This window comes from Emydura macquarii, unplaced genomic scaffold (genome assembly GCF_026122565.2).
Source record: "Emydura macquarii macquarii isolate MOO-44397 ecotype Brisbane River unplaced genomic scaffold, CSIRO-AGI_Emac_v2 contig_2365, whole genome shotgun sequence".
Lineage (NCBI taxonomy): Eukaryota > Metazoa > Chordata > Testudines > Chelidae > Emydura > Emydura macquarii.
The window spans coordinates 3,232,519-3,250,661 of record NW_027132502.1 but is presented as its reverse complement, the minus strand read 5'-3'; the positions used below and the strand labels follow the sequence as shown (position 1 = coordinate 3,250,661).

Genomic DNA, 18,143 nt, shown 5'->3' with positions numbered 1-18,143 from the left:
TTTAAGGAAAAGTAAGCTAAGCTAGTCATATATCAAACTTCTTGAGACCAGAGGTGACCCAGATGATCCCAGAGGTCTCTTCTTCAGCCCTATCACCTGATTTCTTAGGATTTTTGTAGGTAGGTCTCAGTGCAGATAGTGCAAGTATATGCAGCAAACTACCTACTATGAACCAGAGTAGCCTCTCATGAAGAAGAGGCTGGCTCCCCCTGTTCTATGCATCTTTAGCATAGGACAGATTGTCAATAATTATAACGCAGTATACCTAGCTCTCTCCAGTTCCCAAGTTTTGAGATGACTAGTTTGAGAAAATGGTTCTATCAACTTCAAAAAGCCCTCCTGACATCTAAGGGAAACATCCTACTGCCTTTGACTTCAATGGCAAAACTTCCATTGCCTTTAATGGTGCCAGAGTAGGCCATAGGTGGACAACACCATGCATTGTATAAATCACCTTCAAATTCCCATTGTTTACAAAAACAAGGCTAACAACACAGTCCAACAAAAGCCTCCTAAGATTAATCATAATTAAAATAAAAGTATTGCAGAGAAGTGCTGACAAACATCACACAGTGAATTTTTATAAAACATGGAAGAAACACACATGTTGCTTGGGAAAAATCATCTCTACTTTCAGTTTCAATAAGTAAATAAAATAAAAAGATATTTAAAATTTAGCTCCCATTGCAAAATGGGATATAAAACTGTGATCACAACCACTGGTGTTTATTAAAGGTCCCAAGCCATTTTCCATGAGAGTCGGGGACTAGCCCTGATGTCCTGGTCAAAATTTCCACTCTGATAAATGACATTCTGTCTCCCCACACTTCCTTTACAATTCCCACTGAAGACAAATGCTGTATCCACTTTCTCCTGCCCTGAATTACTGCGTTGTCTTGTTGTGTGCAGTTAAAGGTATCTCAGTCCATTGCAGAGGTGGATGCAATAATGATCTATAACAAGGGGCAGTATGTAATGGGATACTTTTATCTAGCATCTTTCATCCCAAAGTAAGTGGTTATTATTAGCATTCCGCCCCAGGGTTGCATGATGTGGCAGCTGTCATATAAGTGTTTCTGAGAAAAGAAAAGAAACCGAGATCATGGAGGCATAAAATGACAGCCCACGCAAAGCAGCAGATGGAGAGATATCTGGAGTTGGATGCCTAGGGCCATCCGACTATTTTTATAGTATTCTTTTATAAAAAGAAATACTGGTGGTGTTAGCACTTGATGCTTTGCATATGGTCTGCATCGCAAATAGTTTTGCATCTCCTGATGCAGTAAGGCTTGGAAAGATTTGGTTTTAGATGACAATGGTGGAATAGTGGATTCTCCATCCTTAGAGGTTTTTAAGGCCCAGTTTGACAAAGCCCTGGCTGGGATAATTTAGTTGGGGTTGGTCCTGCTTTGACCAGGGGGTTGGATTAGATGACCTCTTGAGGTCCCTTCCAACCTTAATCTTCTCTGAATCTATGATTTTAAAATAATCCCAGGAACCTGCAGTCTGGAATGTCATAACCATACTGCTACCAAAGAGACATTTTCAAATGATCAATCATACCAAAATCTCTAGGAAAAAACCAAAGTATTCACTGAGCCAGATGAGTTTATAGGACTATGAACTTTACTGAAATTCCATGTGATTTATTGTTAGGGTGCAATAGGAAAAGATCAAGCAAAACACAACTTTTTTTAAAAAATCACCAACTTTTTCCCTTCCCTTGCACAAACAGAGGAATATTTGCAGTACAAGTACCTCATGGTTCTCATGGCCAAGGAGATCAGAGAGAACTTTGAGCACGTGGTTTGCAACTTTTGCACACATTTTCTTCCCTGCACAGGCATAAATTTTTTTTTTTCAAATAGAGAAAAGGAAGGAAAAGAACCAAAACACTTCTTTCTTTCTAAAAAATTAATACAACGCAATAGACTGCTCCCCACCCCAGGCAAATTCTGCTCTCAGAATAACTCTGCTGAAGTCCGTATAGTTTCTCTGGATTTACACAGATGTAACCATGTGCACGATATGTTCCAAAATATTTACTTTCAAAGTCTGAGAGATTGATCCCACGACAGTTTAACAAAGATGTTACTTTGATGATGCCAACTGAATGCTATTGCATACCTGTCTGGGTTTAACTTTTTCCATTTTTTAATTAAAATTCTTTAACATTTTGAACTCCTTGAGACACTTTCAGGAGCATTATATTGTCATGGGGGATCTCTGTGTAGTAAAAGGATGGTTGATTGCTTTGGGTCCAACTCTGCAAGATGAGGATTGGTCAGGATCACATTATTGAATAGTTCAGTTCTAACTGGCTTTTATAAACAGACACACATTTTGCTTCAGCCAGTCAGAAATCAGATAACTAATTCTAGCATTGTAGTGAGCAGGCAGTGTTTTCGCTTGAAACACTCCACCCTGTCAGAAGGTAATGAATGTGCTGGGAAGGGGTTAAATTAGTTTTGCTGACTCAGTGAGGTGGGTGGCTCATTACATCACCCATATATAAAGGAAAGTGGAAGTGGCTCTCTGCAGAGAGGACCCACGGTGTGGTAGAGCATTTCTGGGGGAAGAACCCTAGGAACAGACAAACCTGGGGAAGACAGAGCTGAACACTATGCCTTGTTAATGTTAATTTCTTTGGTAATAAAGCCAAACTCCAGGGAGAAAGGGAGTTTCGACTCTTCACAATGTGTGGATTTTTTTTCCGAGCAGATGGAAAAGATACCTGATCAAAAGCACGGTTTATGGTGCACAGATACTACAGTGGTGGGGGCCAGTTAACACAGAAATATTAATAAAAATACACATAAAGCAAAATCACTTGAAAGACCTCAGTAATATCAGTATGAAAGTTTTAGGGTCAGGATCTTTCCCACCCATTTCCCAGCAGAAAACCACATCTGTAATTGTAAGAGACCTGCACTCCTGAGGCAAAGATTCATGAGCAAGGCAACAGAATATTCCAGCGTGTAATCTGACAGGCAATCTGTATCCTTTAGAACATCAACCAGCCAGAAAATGAGCCCATCACTGATCATAGCCGACTGCCAGGCACGTCTAGGATTTAAAACAAATAAAATAAATACTTTTTATGCTGGATATATTCATTTCAAATAAGAGTGCAATAAAGCCCTACTTCTCCTATTTACTGCATGTTGGCCCTCCGACAAAGAGTGTAAATTACTCACTTTGGCACAGGCAGAGAAACTAGAGCATTAATAAAACCCACAGAAGTGAGACAGAGACCCCTGTAGCATGCGAAGGCTTAGCCTAAGGCTACCCTAGAGAGCTTACAGCGACGCAGTTCTCTAGTGTGGCCACTGTAAGCTACTGGAGAGAGTTCTCCCATTGATTTAATTAATCCAGCCCCAAGAAGCAGCGGCAGCTATGTTGGCAGAAGAAGCTCTCCTGCCGACATAGCGCTGTCCACACTGGCACTTAGGTCAATGTAACTCACATCACTCAGGGGGCAGCTTATTCACACCGCTGAGTGACATAATTATTTTGACCTAAGCTGTGCCGTAGCCGTAGCCTTAAACTCTGCATTTTATACCGTCACAGTTAATATCCAACTGGGCGTGAAGGAAGGTTTCTTCATCACCTTTATGTCGAAGACTGAATTGTACTTCTCAATCCCCTTCTTATATTTAAATAAACCATTGTACATAAAAAGAGCCAACAAATTTATTTATTTATTTCTTCAGCAAGGAAAGCTGGTCCCTCTGCCCCCAATTTAGCAAATACTGTCCTTGCTTAATCCCATTTGCTCTTTTCCCTAGAAAGATTCTTGGTTCATTTAACTCTCCACTCGCAGAGAGTATTATATAGCACACTGAATACCTGAAGGTTCTGCTAACTACAAGGGTTTAGTGACCCATCACAATGCGGTAGTTTGTTCCCTGGCAAGGCAAGAAATTCAGCAGAAACTCAAACCAGGCTGCAGAACTCTTTTTACTTGGTGCTTGAGTCTGGATTACTACAAGATGCTGTTTTGCTGGTGGAAACTTTGTGGTGAAAAGCACTTCCATTTTATCTAATGTCCATGGCACTTTAAGCCTAATTCACAGGTCATTGAAGATTACTTTTGGTTGAACAAAAAGTATGTATTTCTGTTATTATTAATGGGACTGGCAATTGATCCAGATAGCGCCCCCCATCCCCAGACAGTTTGCTGTACTCATGAATTGCCAAGTGGGTTTGAGGCATGGACTGGAGAAAAACCCGGGGAACATTTGATACAAAGAAAAATGTCTTCATATGGGATATCTGGAGCAGTTCTTCCACAAAATTAAATACTAGTGTTAAAAATACATAATTTTAAATTCTCTGCAGCCTATTGCACCACAATGTGCTTAACGCCAAAAGAACAATTAATACAGTTTCTTGTATTCTTCATAACTGCTTTTACAGAAAGTTCTTTTTCTCTAAGAATGGCATCTGACTTTTTTTCTGGCTGGGATTCCAAGTAGCATGGTACGGGCAATAATTTTGTCTGATACCATAAAATCTAGAATGAAAGAAAACGTGTTCAGTCTCACCTACCCCATCTCAGGGGCCCAGTGTGGGACCTCTCCCTTATGGGGCATTTAAATTTGTTTTCTCTAGCCAAGTTTTAAATGAGATAAATTTAAAAAAACAAAAACGAACCCACAGTCTTCGAAGGCAAACTTTTAATCTTGATTTAAAAGAGAAACCGAACATCTCTTGTAATTATACAGGGCTGATTCCTTGCTTCTGTTCTGTGAGAGGCAAGGACTTAGAGCAAGTATAACTGACTCAGGAGGGTGTGACATCATCCACCTTCCTCCAGTCCCATGAGAAATCCACTTCAGGAGGTCCTGGCAGCACAATTTCTCAGGGAGAGGTTCCACCACAAAAGCCAAGAGAGAGAGCCTCTGAATGGATGGCTCCAGACTCAGAGGATAAATAAGCTGAGGATGAAAACTAGCTAATTTTATGCAGAGAGGGCAAACCCTGACCCCACGCCTTGAAGATAACTGAGGGGTAACTCAACTATAGGAACTCACAGCTTTTCTTGTCCCCATATAGATGTTTAGGATTTCAAGATAAGGGAGTTGATATGGTTTCAATGAGGCTGGGCCATGAAGAATACCTCTTAAAATGCACAGACACTAATGTGCATAAATTCACCTGCGTCTGACAATTGCTAAGAAATCAGACTAATTCTGCAGCAGAGCTGAGTCCTCCTCCAGTTATCAATGGCACTTCTTTCATCAGCCACAGAGGGTTCTGATGATTGTTGTACAAAAATCAAGTGCTCTTCTATCCTCCCTGAACAGAGCCTAAATAGTTTGCATTTCCTTTCGTGCTGTCGCCGCTGCCTGCTGAGCTGTCATCACCTGAGGCTGAATTTCTGCAAAGCCCCCAGAACATTCTCCCGTGTAAGGGAATCCTTGTCTTCAGCTTTCAGCCTCTCCTCCAACTCTCGCAGCAACTTTGGGTTCTGGGAAAGGTAGAGCCGACCTGATGCAAACAACGATGAAAGAACAGATACTGAGATACCAGCCCATGCCAGAAGGCCAGCCTCCCTCCCCGTTTGCACAGAAAGATGGTTTGAGCCCAGTTTCTCTCTCTAACAAGCCACATTCCCCAAGCAATGCCTCAACAGAAACCCACAATCTGCACAAACATCACTTTCAAGATGGCTTCCACCCATTTAGGGCAACTGAACCAGTTTACCAAGCTTGTACTTTGGCTGTACTAGCCAGACCCCACAGCCTCACATTCAAGCACGTACCTTCTAATTTACCACAGAGTTCAGGATTAAAGTCTGGGATTTCCAAAAGAGCCTAAGAAAGTTAAGTGCTCAGCTCCTAGTGACTTTTAACAGCGGCTGGGTACATGACTCTAATAGAAAAAGGGAGGGCACAGTACCAGTCAGAAAAGTCTGCTGCATCAGTACTAGTGCACAGCCCAGGTCTGGGACTCTCTGCAGTAGCCGTTGATCAACGGGCAATTTTTTGGGGTAGCTGTTTTAAACGTGCATTTTCAGAACATTAATCGTGCAAGATGGAAACAATTACAGGTTTGGTTCTGCAAGATGCACACAACTACTGTGGTTGAAGAGCACACTTCACTGTGTGGGACTAAAGGGACTAAAGACAATTATAATGTGTGGTATGGAAATTAGAAAACCTACTGTTAACGGCCTACAAAGACCACAAACTATAAAAGGCAAGGACTGAAATAAACAGTCAAAATGGCAACTCGCCAGACACTGACAAATTTTCTGACTTGAACAAACATAACAAAGGACAGCGAATGCCCAGAAAAGGATGTATTTAAATTTCCACACACAATGACAATGAAGTACCTATGTGCCAAGGTACATGAAGAGGCCAGCCCTTTGCAGTGGATCTCTTACCTTCTGCCAGCGAAGCAAAAGCATTGATAAGCCTCGTCATGTACTGTCGCACCACTTCACTCTTGGAATGTAACAATGTTAGCACATTTCTCTGCAAGAGAAAGCAAACATTTATGAAAATAAATGAAGCTGGAAGCTGGAAAATTCAAGCTTAGGCTTATGAAATGTTTTATAAGTATTGTAAATGACGCAGAGCAAATATCAAAATCGTACAAAGGCATAAAAAGTCAAGTTAGCAATTTGTTAATCTTCCATTATGTGTATGAAAAGAGTGTGGTAACAAAACAGAACAAGATTTGATGTGCAGGGTAAAGTTATAATAAAGCAGTACCCAAGAAAAGGAACTCTAAATTAACTACACTCAAAGAAATAAAGTTAGCTTCTTGGAATAAAACAAACATTTTTGTAGGGCTTTTGTTCATTCTGACTAATACTACAAATTTTTGAGGGGTCCTTTAACTCTGCAACATACTCCTTGGTGTGGGAGAGGTTAAAATCAACTCCTGCACTGCAGATTGAGGAAAGCATCTTTCCTGTCAGTGAAATAGTTATCCTGGCTGCTAGCTATGAGCCCTTCACAGCTGGACAAGGAACAAAGCCCACTCTAGAAAGCACAGGGCAATGTATCTTAGAGGGGGACCCAGAGGGGGAAGTTGGGGAAGGAATGATGGGAATACAGGAATGTCTCCTCACTAGTCACTTGAAAAAGGAGGTCCAGGACAGCATGGCTGGTTCAGGTCACTCAGCCAGTGACTCATGTTTTGAGAGAGGGAAAGAGGCACACAGCTGACTCTCGAGGACAGAGAAAGGGATGACTAGGGGTCCCCCAATCCAGGTCCCAGTTTTTCAAAACACCAGTACTGATAAAGTTGTGGAAACAACTAACTCTGTCTCTTTTAGACAGGATGCAATTCCTCCTGAAGGAATGCTTGTCGGTGAAAATGCAAATGATCCACAGACAGAGGGGAGAAGGAAATTCCTCAGGCGGGTAAGACACAAGCAGTGCTGAGAAAAGGTGCATCTCTTCTTAGCCCAGAGAACACAGATCACATCCCTCTAGGGAAAGAGGGCGGGGGAGGTCCCAGGGCTGGAAGCAGGAATCCCAAGGTAACTCCAAGAGCGGAGATGTGTTTTTTGCATGGGTACAACCCTGGAGTTGGAAGTTTTAGACAATAGGTTAGACAAACACCTTTCAGGGATGATCTAGGTACACTTAATCCTACCTCAGCATGGGCGTGGGGAGGACATGGACTAGGTAAATTGTTCTCAACCTTTCCAGATTACTGTGCTTTCAGACGTCTGATTTGTCTTGCATATCCCAAGTTACACGTCACTTAAAAACTACATGCTTACAAAACCAGACATAAAAATACAAAAGTGTCACAGCACATTATTACTGAAAAATTACTTACTTTCTCATTTTTACCATATAATTATAAATCAATTGGAATATAAATATTGTACTTACATTTCAGCATATACAGCAGTATAAAAAGTCATTGTCTGTATGAAATTTTAGTTTGTATTGACTTCACTTAGCACTTTTATGTAGCCTGTTGTAAAACTAGACAAATATCTAGATGAGTTCACGTACCCCATGGAATGGTGGTTCTCAACCAGGGGTATGCATACCCCTGGGATTATGCAGAGGTCTTCCACAGGGTACTTCAACTCATCTAGGTCAGTGTTTCTCAACCTGGGAATCATGGGACAGGTTTAGGGGAGTCGCAAGTGCAGGGACAGTGTTGGGGGTGGCAAGCAGGGCAATTGCCCAGGACCCCATGCCACAGAGGGCCCTGCAAAGTTAAATTACATACTTTAGCCTCAAGCAACAGGGCTTGGGCTTCAGACTCCTGAAAGTAATACAGTTGTCTGGGAAGGTTGAAAAGCACTGCCCTGGAAGACCTCTTCATACCCCCAGGGATGACCTCTTGATATCCCTTCCAGCCCTACATTTCTATGATTTCCAGGGTACCTGTAGAGACAACAAATGCATCCCCAAGAGGACAAAGGGACTCATATCTTGAAAATTAGATCCATGGCACCTAAGAGGTAAAGAATGAAACCTCTACTCTGGAGAAAATGAACTATTATTAATGAATATTAAAGTCATGATTCTGTTAATACACAATTGGATTATCAACCACTCTGACCCCTTCCAATCAATATGCAGGCTAGACCATTCTGAAACATGCTTTTAAAAATGAAATTGCAGGTGCATAAAAGGATATATTGTATGAACATCTTAAGATCAAAATCCCAGTTTAATTCTTATTCTGGGTCACAAGAGAAATGAATTCAGTGTATCCTCTGACAATCCATAAATCACTCAAAAAGGTTTATCGAGTGAGTCAGTTGCTTGTGATACATCATACCAGTGAGAACCAGCCTCCTGTGTTAGGATGCAACCCTGCTCCTCCTGAAGTCAATGGTATAACTGCCACTGATTTCAACTGCTACAGGAGCAAGACCTCAATCCATTAATAAACTTCCATGTCTCTACAGATACTACACACCCGCATGCATTGTAAACCTAAATTAAGAACTCTAGTAACACACCACCTTGCTCAACACAGCACAACAGTAATCACAGGAAAAAAACACATACTTACAGAAACCGTTTCAGGGCCTGGTCTATGAAATACTGAGCATCTCCTGTGAGTGCCTTTGACTGCCACTGACCTCAATGGGAGTCAGTGGAGCTCAAGGGCTAGCAGAACTGGGCCTTCCTACTGTTTAAATGACAGAAGTCACATTTTGGCTTATGGAACATCACTAAGAGCTCATCCCACAACACTGCAATTAGGATGAAAAATGTCAGCTCCCCAGAACAGACAGACCAGCTCTTCCTCCCCAAAGACAATCTGTATTAGTGATCAATTGATTCTGAAACGTATGTCTCAACACAACACAGCATGTAAAAATCTGTTTAATTATTTGCATGTTGCAATACCCAGAGTTTTCTGATCAGCACATTATAAAAATAAATAATATCACACACAAACCAGCGTATGACCTATTCTGGCTGACCTGGCTACTGTTGTGGATATCCAGTAGGTCATTGCTGATATAAGCCTGCAGGACGGTGTCTCTCTGCTCACCGGGATGAGACGTTGTCAAGCGCTACAAGAAATGGGGGGAGTGGGAAATTAATCATTCATATAAATTAATGATAATGTGAAAGGGTCTGGGATATCTTTGTGGAGAGGATAGAGGATGAATTCAACTTTGAGGTCTGACAGTAAGTGAAATGAGTTGAGAACTCTCAGATCATAAAACTGTCATTCAGAATCTGGCAGCATCTGCACAGGACTGACCCTGGTAAGACAGACACGGAAGAAACCCAGTACCAGGCTCAAAGTCCTTAGTAAGATAGGGTGTGAAAGTTTATACAACATCTACCTGGTTTATATGAGCATCTTTCCTGCCTGTCATTTTGCCCATGTCAACCTTCCTTTCAATCCCTCAATTAGCTTCCCCTCTTCCATAGCATTCTTGTTGACATCTTCGAAGTGTTGATAAAATATGTTTACAGTTGTCCCAAAAAATGGAAGATTTGATATAGGGCAATAATAGGGAAATAAGGCTGCCTATATCAAGAGAGAGTTTCTTGAACAAAGGCACAACAATCACTTCTCGGAAACAAAAGGACACCTTACCCTCCCTCGGGCATAATTCCAATGCAGGTTCTGAAATCTTCCAGCTGGCTTTCACCAGTCAGAAGGGACGCAGAGGTAATTTACAAGTCACAGCCTGCACTTTCCAAAGCACCTTCAGAGCTTCAGCAAGTGTCATTAACTTGAACTCAAGCAAAGACGACCCTGCATTCTCTCCTTGCCCCACCCCTCTGCACCCTCATGATGGAGGAAGACAGCTCATTCAGATGCCAGCTGTCTTGTCTGCAAATTAGATTTTGGCTCCAGCTCTACAGAATGGGCCTACACCAGCAGCACGAGATCCTTCTTCACTTGTAGTGAGACCATCTCACTTACCCAGCGCAGAGCCTGCAGTAAGAAAGCTTTAAGACGATCACTCCCGATGATCAGATCTTTCTTCAGCTTCTCATAATCCAAAGAAGGTAACAATGGCACTTCCTGCATTTTCCTACATGGCAGACAGGAAACCAGACATTTATTAAAACCATGTCAGTCTCCTTTTACAGGAGCTGTTGAGGCAAGTGGAGAGAGCAAATCTGGTTTCAAAAAAGCAACTTGCATGCGTCCTTCCTTTTAAAAGGAAAATAAATCCCACAATTTTAAAATTTATTTCCTTATTTCTATTACTAACATCAGTTTAGAACATTAGCACTCAAAGAGGATTTTTTAAAACTGGATTTTTCACCATTTATGCAGTTTGTTTCCTGTATACATTTTGCTTGGGCTGGACAGGGAAAATCAACTGGTAAATGTAACACGTATTTCAAATTGTTTCTTTGTTTCTTAACAACACTGGAAGGGAATGGTGACTTTTTAAAAAACTGCTTACACACAACTGTTTTTGTTTTGAGTACTAAAATATGTTACCTGCAAAAATCAGTTCTATTCGTATTAGGTTCCCCAAACACTCACCTCACTGCCTTATCCTCTTTTCAAACAAATTCTAAATTTACCATAAAATGCCAGAGGCCCAGATGCTCCAAGGTATTTAACTTCAATGAAAGTTAAGTGTCTAAAAACCTTTGAGGATCAGGGCCATTATCCCTTTAGGATAAAACTGATCAATCACAGAAAAACTTGTCATACAATTACTATTCCTTCAGGGACAAAGTTACTAAATCCACTGCAAAACTGGTTCTAGGAACACATAAAATTGAGCTTACATGGGGCCTCCTTTCTTCCTGGATTTGTGGGACGCTAACCAATTACAACAGAACTGTAGTGTTAGACTATACAGCCACTTAATCACAGTTAGTGAAATATTTGTTGTGTGGCAAGCTGTATTAATAGGGCTAAAAACAGCTTGCTGAGATTGGAATATTAATGATCCCTTTACATGAAGAGTTCACAAAAGGCACATGGACCACACTGCATTCACATACAACATTTGTGAGTAACAATATACAGAGAGGCAAGTGATCCTCATTAGTAAGGATAAGATTATGTCACGAAGGTCACAGAATCTGTGACTTTTAGGGACCTCATGACATTTTCTGCTTCAGATCAGGGAAGGCAGGAGGCAGGATTAGAGCCCTCAGACAGTGGGGGGCCTCCACAGTTCCCTGCTGCTGTGGGCAGTGGGGGGAACCTGCAGATCCAAATCACAGCGAGCGACAGGGAACCTGCAGCTCCAAGCCACCACAAGGGGTGGGGGAGGAGGCCCGGAGCTCCAAGCTGCCATGGGACGGGGGGGCAGAGGGGCAGTCCCTGGATTTCTGAGCCATCATGGACAGCCGGGGTACTCTGGACCTCCGAGCCATCACGGGCAGTGGGGGACCCCAGAGTTTCAAGCCACCACGGGCAGTGGGGCCCCTCTGCAGTTCCCAGCTGTTGCAGGCAGCCCCTACAGCTCCCAGCACTACAGGTGGCAGGGGCACCCAGATATCAGAGCCGCCACAAGGGGCCAGGAGCTCCAAGCTGCCACAGGGGTCCCGAGCTCCAAGTCGCCGGCCCCACAGGGTGAGGAGGGCCCCCACAGACCCAGAGTTGTCAGCCCTGGCTCCGCAGCTCCGAGCCGCCATGGGCAGCAGGGAGACCCTGTCCTGCTGCTCTCATCCCCCAATCAGATCCATTTTGTCATAATTATTTTTAGTAAAAGTCAGAGATGGGTCATGAATTTTTGTTTATTGCCCATGACTTTTACTAAAAATAACCATGACAAAATCTTAACCTTACTCATTAGTAACTGGGTGGGCAGTGCCCTGCACTGTACTGATTGATGGTCTCCTCCCACATACTCTCTTTATAGATCACCAAGGGAAGCTCAGCAAGAACCACTTACACAGGGGCTAAAGATGCTCTTAACATTGTTGATGCCTGGATAAAAAGAAAAGGAAACAATTGTTAATCCAAATTTTATGCAGGCAGTGCTTATTAATCAGATTCACAGTGTTTTCTCTCATGAGGCTTGTGAGATTTTGAATCTATCACTACTACCACCGTGGTGTACTTAGGCATAACTAAAATTGGAGGTAAGTGATTATTTTTACTTTAATGGGAGTTGGAACAGATGTTAGTTCCCAAGTAAAAAGGCTTTTAATTATGCTCAGGATTGACACTTCTCTTTGCAGACAGACTCCAAAAATTACCTGATTAAGATCCAAGCACTTCAAAAAGAAAACAAAAAGTGATAACAGGGAGCAGGAAAAACAAGGTTACAGCCAGTGGGCTATTGTAAGAAGTGAGGACAACGATTTCACAGGAATCAGCTGGGGTTGGAAAAACCTGAAGGAGATGAAGGGCCACTTGGAAAGTCTTCATTGACTCTTTAATACTTTGAAAATACTCTTTAAGGTTGAAGTGCCTTTCTTCTATATATAGTTTCCAATTCAGATACAATTCCTATTTGTTATTCTGTATTTAGAGAGTTCTGTCTGCGTACTTGGTGCTGTACAAAACAGAGGAAGGCACAGTCCCTGCTTCAAGCAGTGTACACAAACATGATTGCCCGGAAGAGCGACCCACAGCAGCAAAGCTTGTTTTTCTCATCCTGCCTCAACCTATTTCATTTTAAATCTCATTGTTTCCCTCATTAGCAGCCCTTTTTGAGTGATCAGAGATAAGCACCAGTCAGAAGACCGACTGGTAAGTGTCAGCATTGTTTGTATATTTATCAGTTTTAATATGGTCTTTGCTAAAGATAACTGTGGGTGGACCGGGGAAGAAACAGGAAAGTTTCATGGCATGTATTCCATTGATGTCAACTGTGTGCAATATTCACAGAATATTCAGTGTCTTCTTCTTGTGATGATTACACCTGCTCACTTTCTACAAATCTCTCATTACCACTTATGCCTTTAAAATTAGTCTTCTCTTATAACCCACGCTTTTTCAAAGGAGACTGTATAATCAATGTCTATTGTCTGATTTAAAACTGGGAAGTTTAGAAGACGAAAGGCAGGAATCACCACAGAGAATATTGAATGACTCCATCTCACATACCACTGAACACTTAGGTTTCACAGTGGTCAGAGGTATCCCTTACTAATACAAGAAGCATTTCTCTCACAAATGGAGTGAGCTTATAGTTGCACTGACAGTCATTTTATATTATGTTTAAATCAATGAAGACTGTACACAATAGCCAATTAATGGTTGTTAGGCCCTAACATTAACCTGTCTTGACAGCTGCTCTCCCATGTTACAGGAATTACTTTTCACAGTGGAAAAGTCTTTCAAATGCATCATATTTTATATATAACATTGAGTCCATTTGCCTTTCAGTTATTTTTATTCATTTTCCTCAATGCTTTTGTAAATATCAAAGGTAAGTTTTGTTTAAACCAACCTTTCCTCTGATCAAAAGCCATTGTCTCCTACCTGAGCCTGCAATAAAATCACAAATCATTTCTACCACTTTAGGGCTTGTCTACACCTAAAATGCTGAAGCTGTGCTGCTATAGCGCTTCAGTGAAGATGATAACTATGGTGATGGGAGAGATTCTCCTGTTGGCTTAGGTAATCAACCTCCCCAAGAACTGGTAGAGAATTCTCCCATCAACCTAGCACTGTCTATGCTGGGGGTTAGGTCAGTTTAACTGCGTCATTCGAGGTGTGGATTTTTCACACCCTTGAACAACGTAGTTATACCAACCTAATTAGCTAGTACAGACCAGGCCGTAGTCAGCTCCATCACAATAAACTAGCATAACAGTGACAGCACTGCATGTTTAAGCAAAAGGAAAAGCAACAGGGGCAAGCTGAAAGGGTGTGGGGGGGATGAATTTCTATGATGGCAAAGGAAATAGTACAGATCAATAGCAGAGTAAGTAAATGTGTATAAAAAACCTCTATTTCTCAAGGTTGGGCCTTCAAGAAAGACCTCTTTTCCAGCACTTCTGTGATGTGCTGTAAAAACACAGACTTGACTTACTATGTGTCCCTTATAATCAAAACAACGGACATGCACTAGAGGAAGTTACACACTTTCATCCACACTATTTATAATGGGACACGCAACCAAGCCTCTTTGGGATTTTCTGGAGGAGTTTTGGTTTTTAATTTTTAGCTACAGAAACTATGGGTTGGAAAAATTCTTACACAGTGGGAGTTCTTAAGATCAGACTGAGAAGGGCCAATTGACAAAGAAAGTTTATTGAAAGACCTAAACTTCGGGTTTTTCTTGAGGTCGTTTGATGGGGCCTGACAAAGTGCTTGCTCTGGATTGGCTCCTGGCTAACGTAGAGTCCGCCTCAATCCCAAGATGCTGCCATGACAGTTGAGGTCAGTCCCTACCTATATCTGAATGTTGAGGGCAGGACTCTCTTGGTGGAGGGGCCTAGACTGGCATTCACTTCTTTGAAAATGCCTGGTTTTGTTGACCTCTAGGGCCCCAGGTAAGGCCAATTTCTTTTTCTTAGGCTTCTGCCTGGGGTCTGACTGGGGAGGAAGTATACAGTTTATTTAGGGCCAGGTTCTGCCATCCTTCACCATATTGACTATTATCTTACTCCAATAGTCCCTTAAAATCAGTGGAACTACTCGTGGAGGAAGTTATTGCTCCGTGTAAGCAAGCGTCGTGGAATTGGTTTACAATACTGTTTAATGTACTGGTGCACATATTTTTTCCTGTATCTGCTCTCAGGGTCAAGTATGATGGGCTCATTTTAGTCATGTAAAAATAAATGCCTACTTCTACATAATTGCTCTAGGATTAATGATATATATTCACTTTTACGCCATTCATGGTGACTTTCATTTTGAAACTGACTGCACATAGTTTGGAAGCATCAATGGCAAAATAATGGACTCGTTCAAGATGCCATGAAGAATTTAATCTTGTCACAGACTGTGCCTTTCTTACGTCCAGATATATACGATTACTTAGACAAATGCCAATTTGCAACATTTCAGTGTTGCCCAGTGAACAGAGTATTACAGCTTCAGGAGACCTGGGTTCTAGTCCTGGCTTTGCCATTGGCCTGCTGGGTGATCTTGGGCAAGTGACTTTACTGCTCCGTGCCTCAGTTTCCCCATCTGTAAAATGACGATAATGATACTGACCTCCTTTGTAAATTGCTTTGAGATCTACTGATGAAAAGTGCAAGATGAGGGGTGGGCATTGTAATAAAATTAAATGAATACTCTTGGCTGTTAAATAATGCGTAAGCAGTAAACAGTGTTTTTGACTATGCCAGAGAACATCATTGCTACAGAAATTAGATTAACATGATCTAAAATAAATAATTTCGCAACAAATGTGTTTTATTTTTGGAACTTGGTTGGTCCTATATTTTAAAATAACTTTATGGGAACAAGACTTGCAGTAAAACATTGCTAGTAAGTTATTTGTTTTATACAGAGGGCCATTTGAAAACTAAGCAATGCTGTTACTAGGACAATTTATGGTTTATAGGTCTATAAATTCAGTGTTCATGATGCTTTCAGTTTGCCTTGGACAAGCAACTGAGGCATACTATATGCCTGTCCATACTGTATGCTGAGGAACAGCTGTACACCTGTGTTCTCAGGACACAGCTGATACGGAAGATCTCTTCACTTACATCTTAATACTGTTCTATGTCTTACATTCAATTTTGGAACAACATATTCCAGTATAAAGCCACCAGTTTGTTTGTTTTTTAATGTTATGGCCATCTTTATCAACAAAGACACACTTTACTGAGTACTTCACAGCTGTCTTCAATAGGACTTTATAACCAAAGAAAGAACTGCAGAGTAACCAACCAATCTAGTTATCATATTCCAATTTTAAGTCCTGTTTTATTACTCCCATAAAAACGCAGCTCCCTTAACCATAAAGTACCTTGTCCTACAATAACCTGGGAGTGGCGTGCACATTACAGAGTGCCTGTAACTAAGTCTGCCAAATTATATATACTGCAAGCCCCACTCCACTCACAACCTCCTGAAAACTACCTTTTTGTTTGTTTGCTTGCTTGCTTGTCTACTTCCATTCATTCTGTTGGTACTGAGCTGAGAGGTGGATATTTGCCTAGGTAAACTCCTTTACATAAACTATAAAAACTTTTGACATCCGTGTCATCGAAACATCAAATGGTCCTGAGTTTATCTGGGTCCTATAAAGCTGCCCTCGGGTCTATCTAATTCAGGCATTCACCCTACCCAAGATTAAGTTATATACTGTACTCTGAATACCCTCAGGCCACGTCCTCCACTGTCATACCTGGACATAGTAGCTCTGACAGCAGTACATCTGGGAAACAGCAGCTACATTAGTCACGCTGGCTGACTGACACAGTGAAGCTGCTTTTAGTAAGGTGGCATTTTCAGGAGGAATGTCACAGAACAAGGGCTCAAGGACCCACAGATAATCAGGAACGCCAGCAATTCCTGTGGGTAAGTGGGTCCACTCAGATCTCTCTCACACCAACCCATCTCTACCCATAACAAAACCCGAATGGTTAACGAAGCAGCACATTCTACATACAATAGCTCAGCACAACGTTCACCACCATAGGGGGCAAAAACAGAAGCTCTGGAAAAAACTGATCCCATTAAAAAAAAAATTAAGTAACAAATAAAATACTCATCGGAATCAAGGTTTCCACAACGCACTTTAAATATGGGCTTTTATACTGGGAAAGCATTTAGCATTCAGTGCCCCTTTCCTAAAACTTATAAAGTGACATGAGAATTTAGTCTGGAAAAGATAACTAGATCTATTTACAGTATCTATGGATCCCAGAGTGGACTGCTTTGCATAATGAACTCAGTGGGACAGTCTATTGAATCCTCTTTCTTGATTCTTATACTGAAGTTATAATGCTGAACTATTGACATCACAGTTATTTCTATGGCAACAGAGCAGAGTTTGATGCCATAAGTATAATATGCTGCCCTTCCATTCAAGGATCTCAGAGCATCTTATAATAAACTAAGCCTCATCAAATCCCTGTGATACTGGCAAGTAAATCCTCACTTTGCAGACGGGAGATACTGAGTGCAGAGAGTGAGAACTAAGACCTCCTGACTCACAGTCCCTATGCTTAAATTCTAGACCAGTGGTTTTCAACCTTTTTTCATTTGTGGACCCCTAAAACATTTCAAATGGAGATGCAGACCCCTTTAGAAATCTTAGACACAGTCTGGGGACCCCCAGAGGTCCGCAGACCACAGGCTGAAAACCACTGTTCTAGACAATGGGTCCCTTCAGGCTTCCAAGTTTACTCAGTGCAATCTTCCTCTTTAGTTACAATTAGCTGACATTAAAAGGATTCGTCAGACCATTTTAAAATAGCAACTGCCATCAACCCACCCTGACACCATGCCCTCGGTCTTTCTTTGCGTAGGACAGCTAGATATATTTTAACCCTTTGAATAGTACTATTTTGCTGGCTGCCAGCTGAATGATTAAGAGGAACATATGGTATATAAATGTACTGTATCTGTGACATCCTGAACAAAATCCCACACAAAGTATGCCTTGGGGCAAGCCAGTTTTTCAAATCGACACAGTGAATGCTGTAGCAGAGACTAGATACCTTTAAATAAGGAAATAAATAAAAAAAACAATAGCTCAATCTGGCAGGGTCACAGTCTTATGACTAATGTAGCTGTGTTAGTTCTTGCCAAAGTCGATCCAGTTGCCATATTAATTTAAGTAACTGTCA

At 41.5% G+C, this 18,143-nt stretch overlaps 1 protein-coding gene across 2 annotated transcripts in view; it reads right to left on the bottom strand.

Moving 5' to 3' along the window:
* The window catches only part of ARMC9 (armadillo repeat containing 9), an 89,633-nt gene that overhangs the window by 29,225 nt on the left and 42,265 nt on the right, over window positions 1-18,143 (bottom strand). For both annotated transcript variants that reach the window (XM_067561118.1, XM_067561119.1), the window contains 7 exons: window positions 12,332-12,366; window positions 10,387-10,498; window positions 9,425-9,517; window positions 6,395-6,485; window positions 5,370-5,493; window positions 2,927-3,066; window positions 1,759-1,835 (listed from right to left, as the gene is read on the bottom strand). In XM_067561118.1, the coding sequence (XP_067417219.1) occupies window positions 1,759-1,835; window positions 2,927-3,066; window positions 5,370-5,493; window positions 6,395-6,485; window positions 9,425-9,517; window positions 10,387-10,498; window positions 12,332-12,366 (672 nt within the window). The remainder of the gene's footprint in view (window positions 1-1,758; window positions 1,836-2,926; window positions 3,067-5,369; window positions 5,494-6,394; window positions 6,486-9,424; window positions 9,518-10,386; window positions 10,499-12,331; window positions 12,367-18,143) is intronic.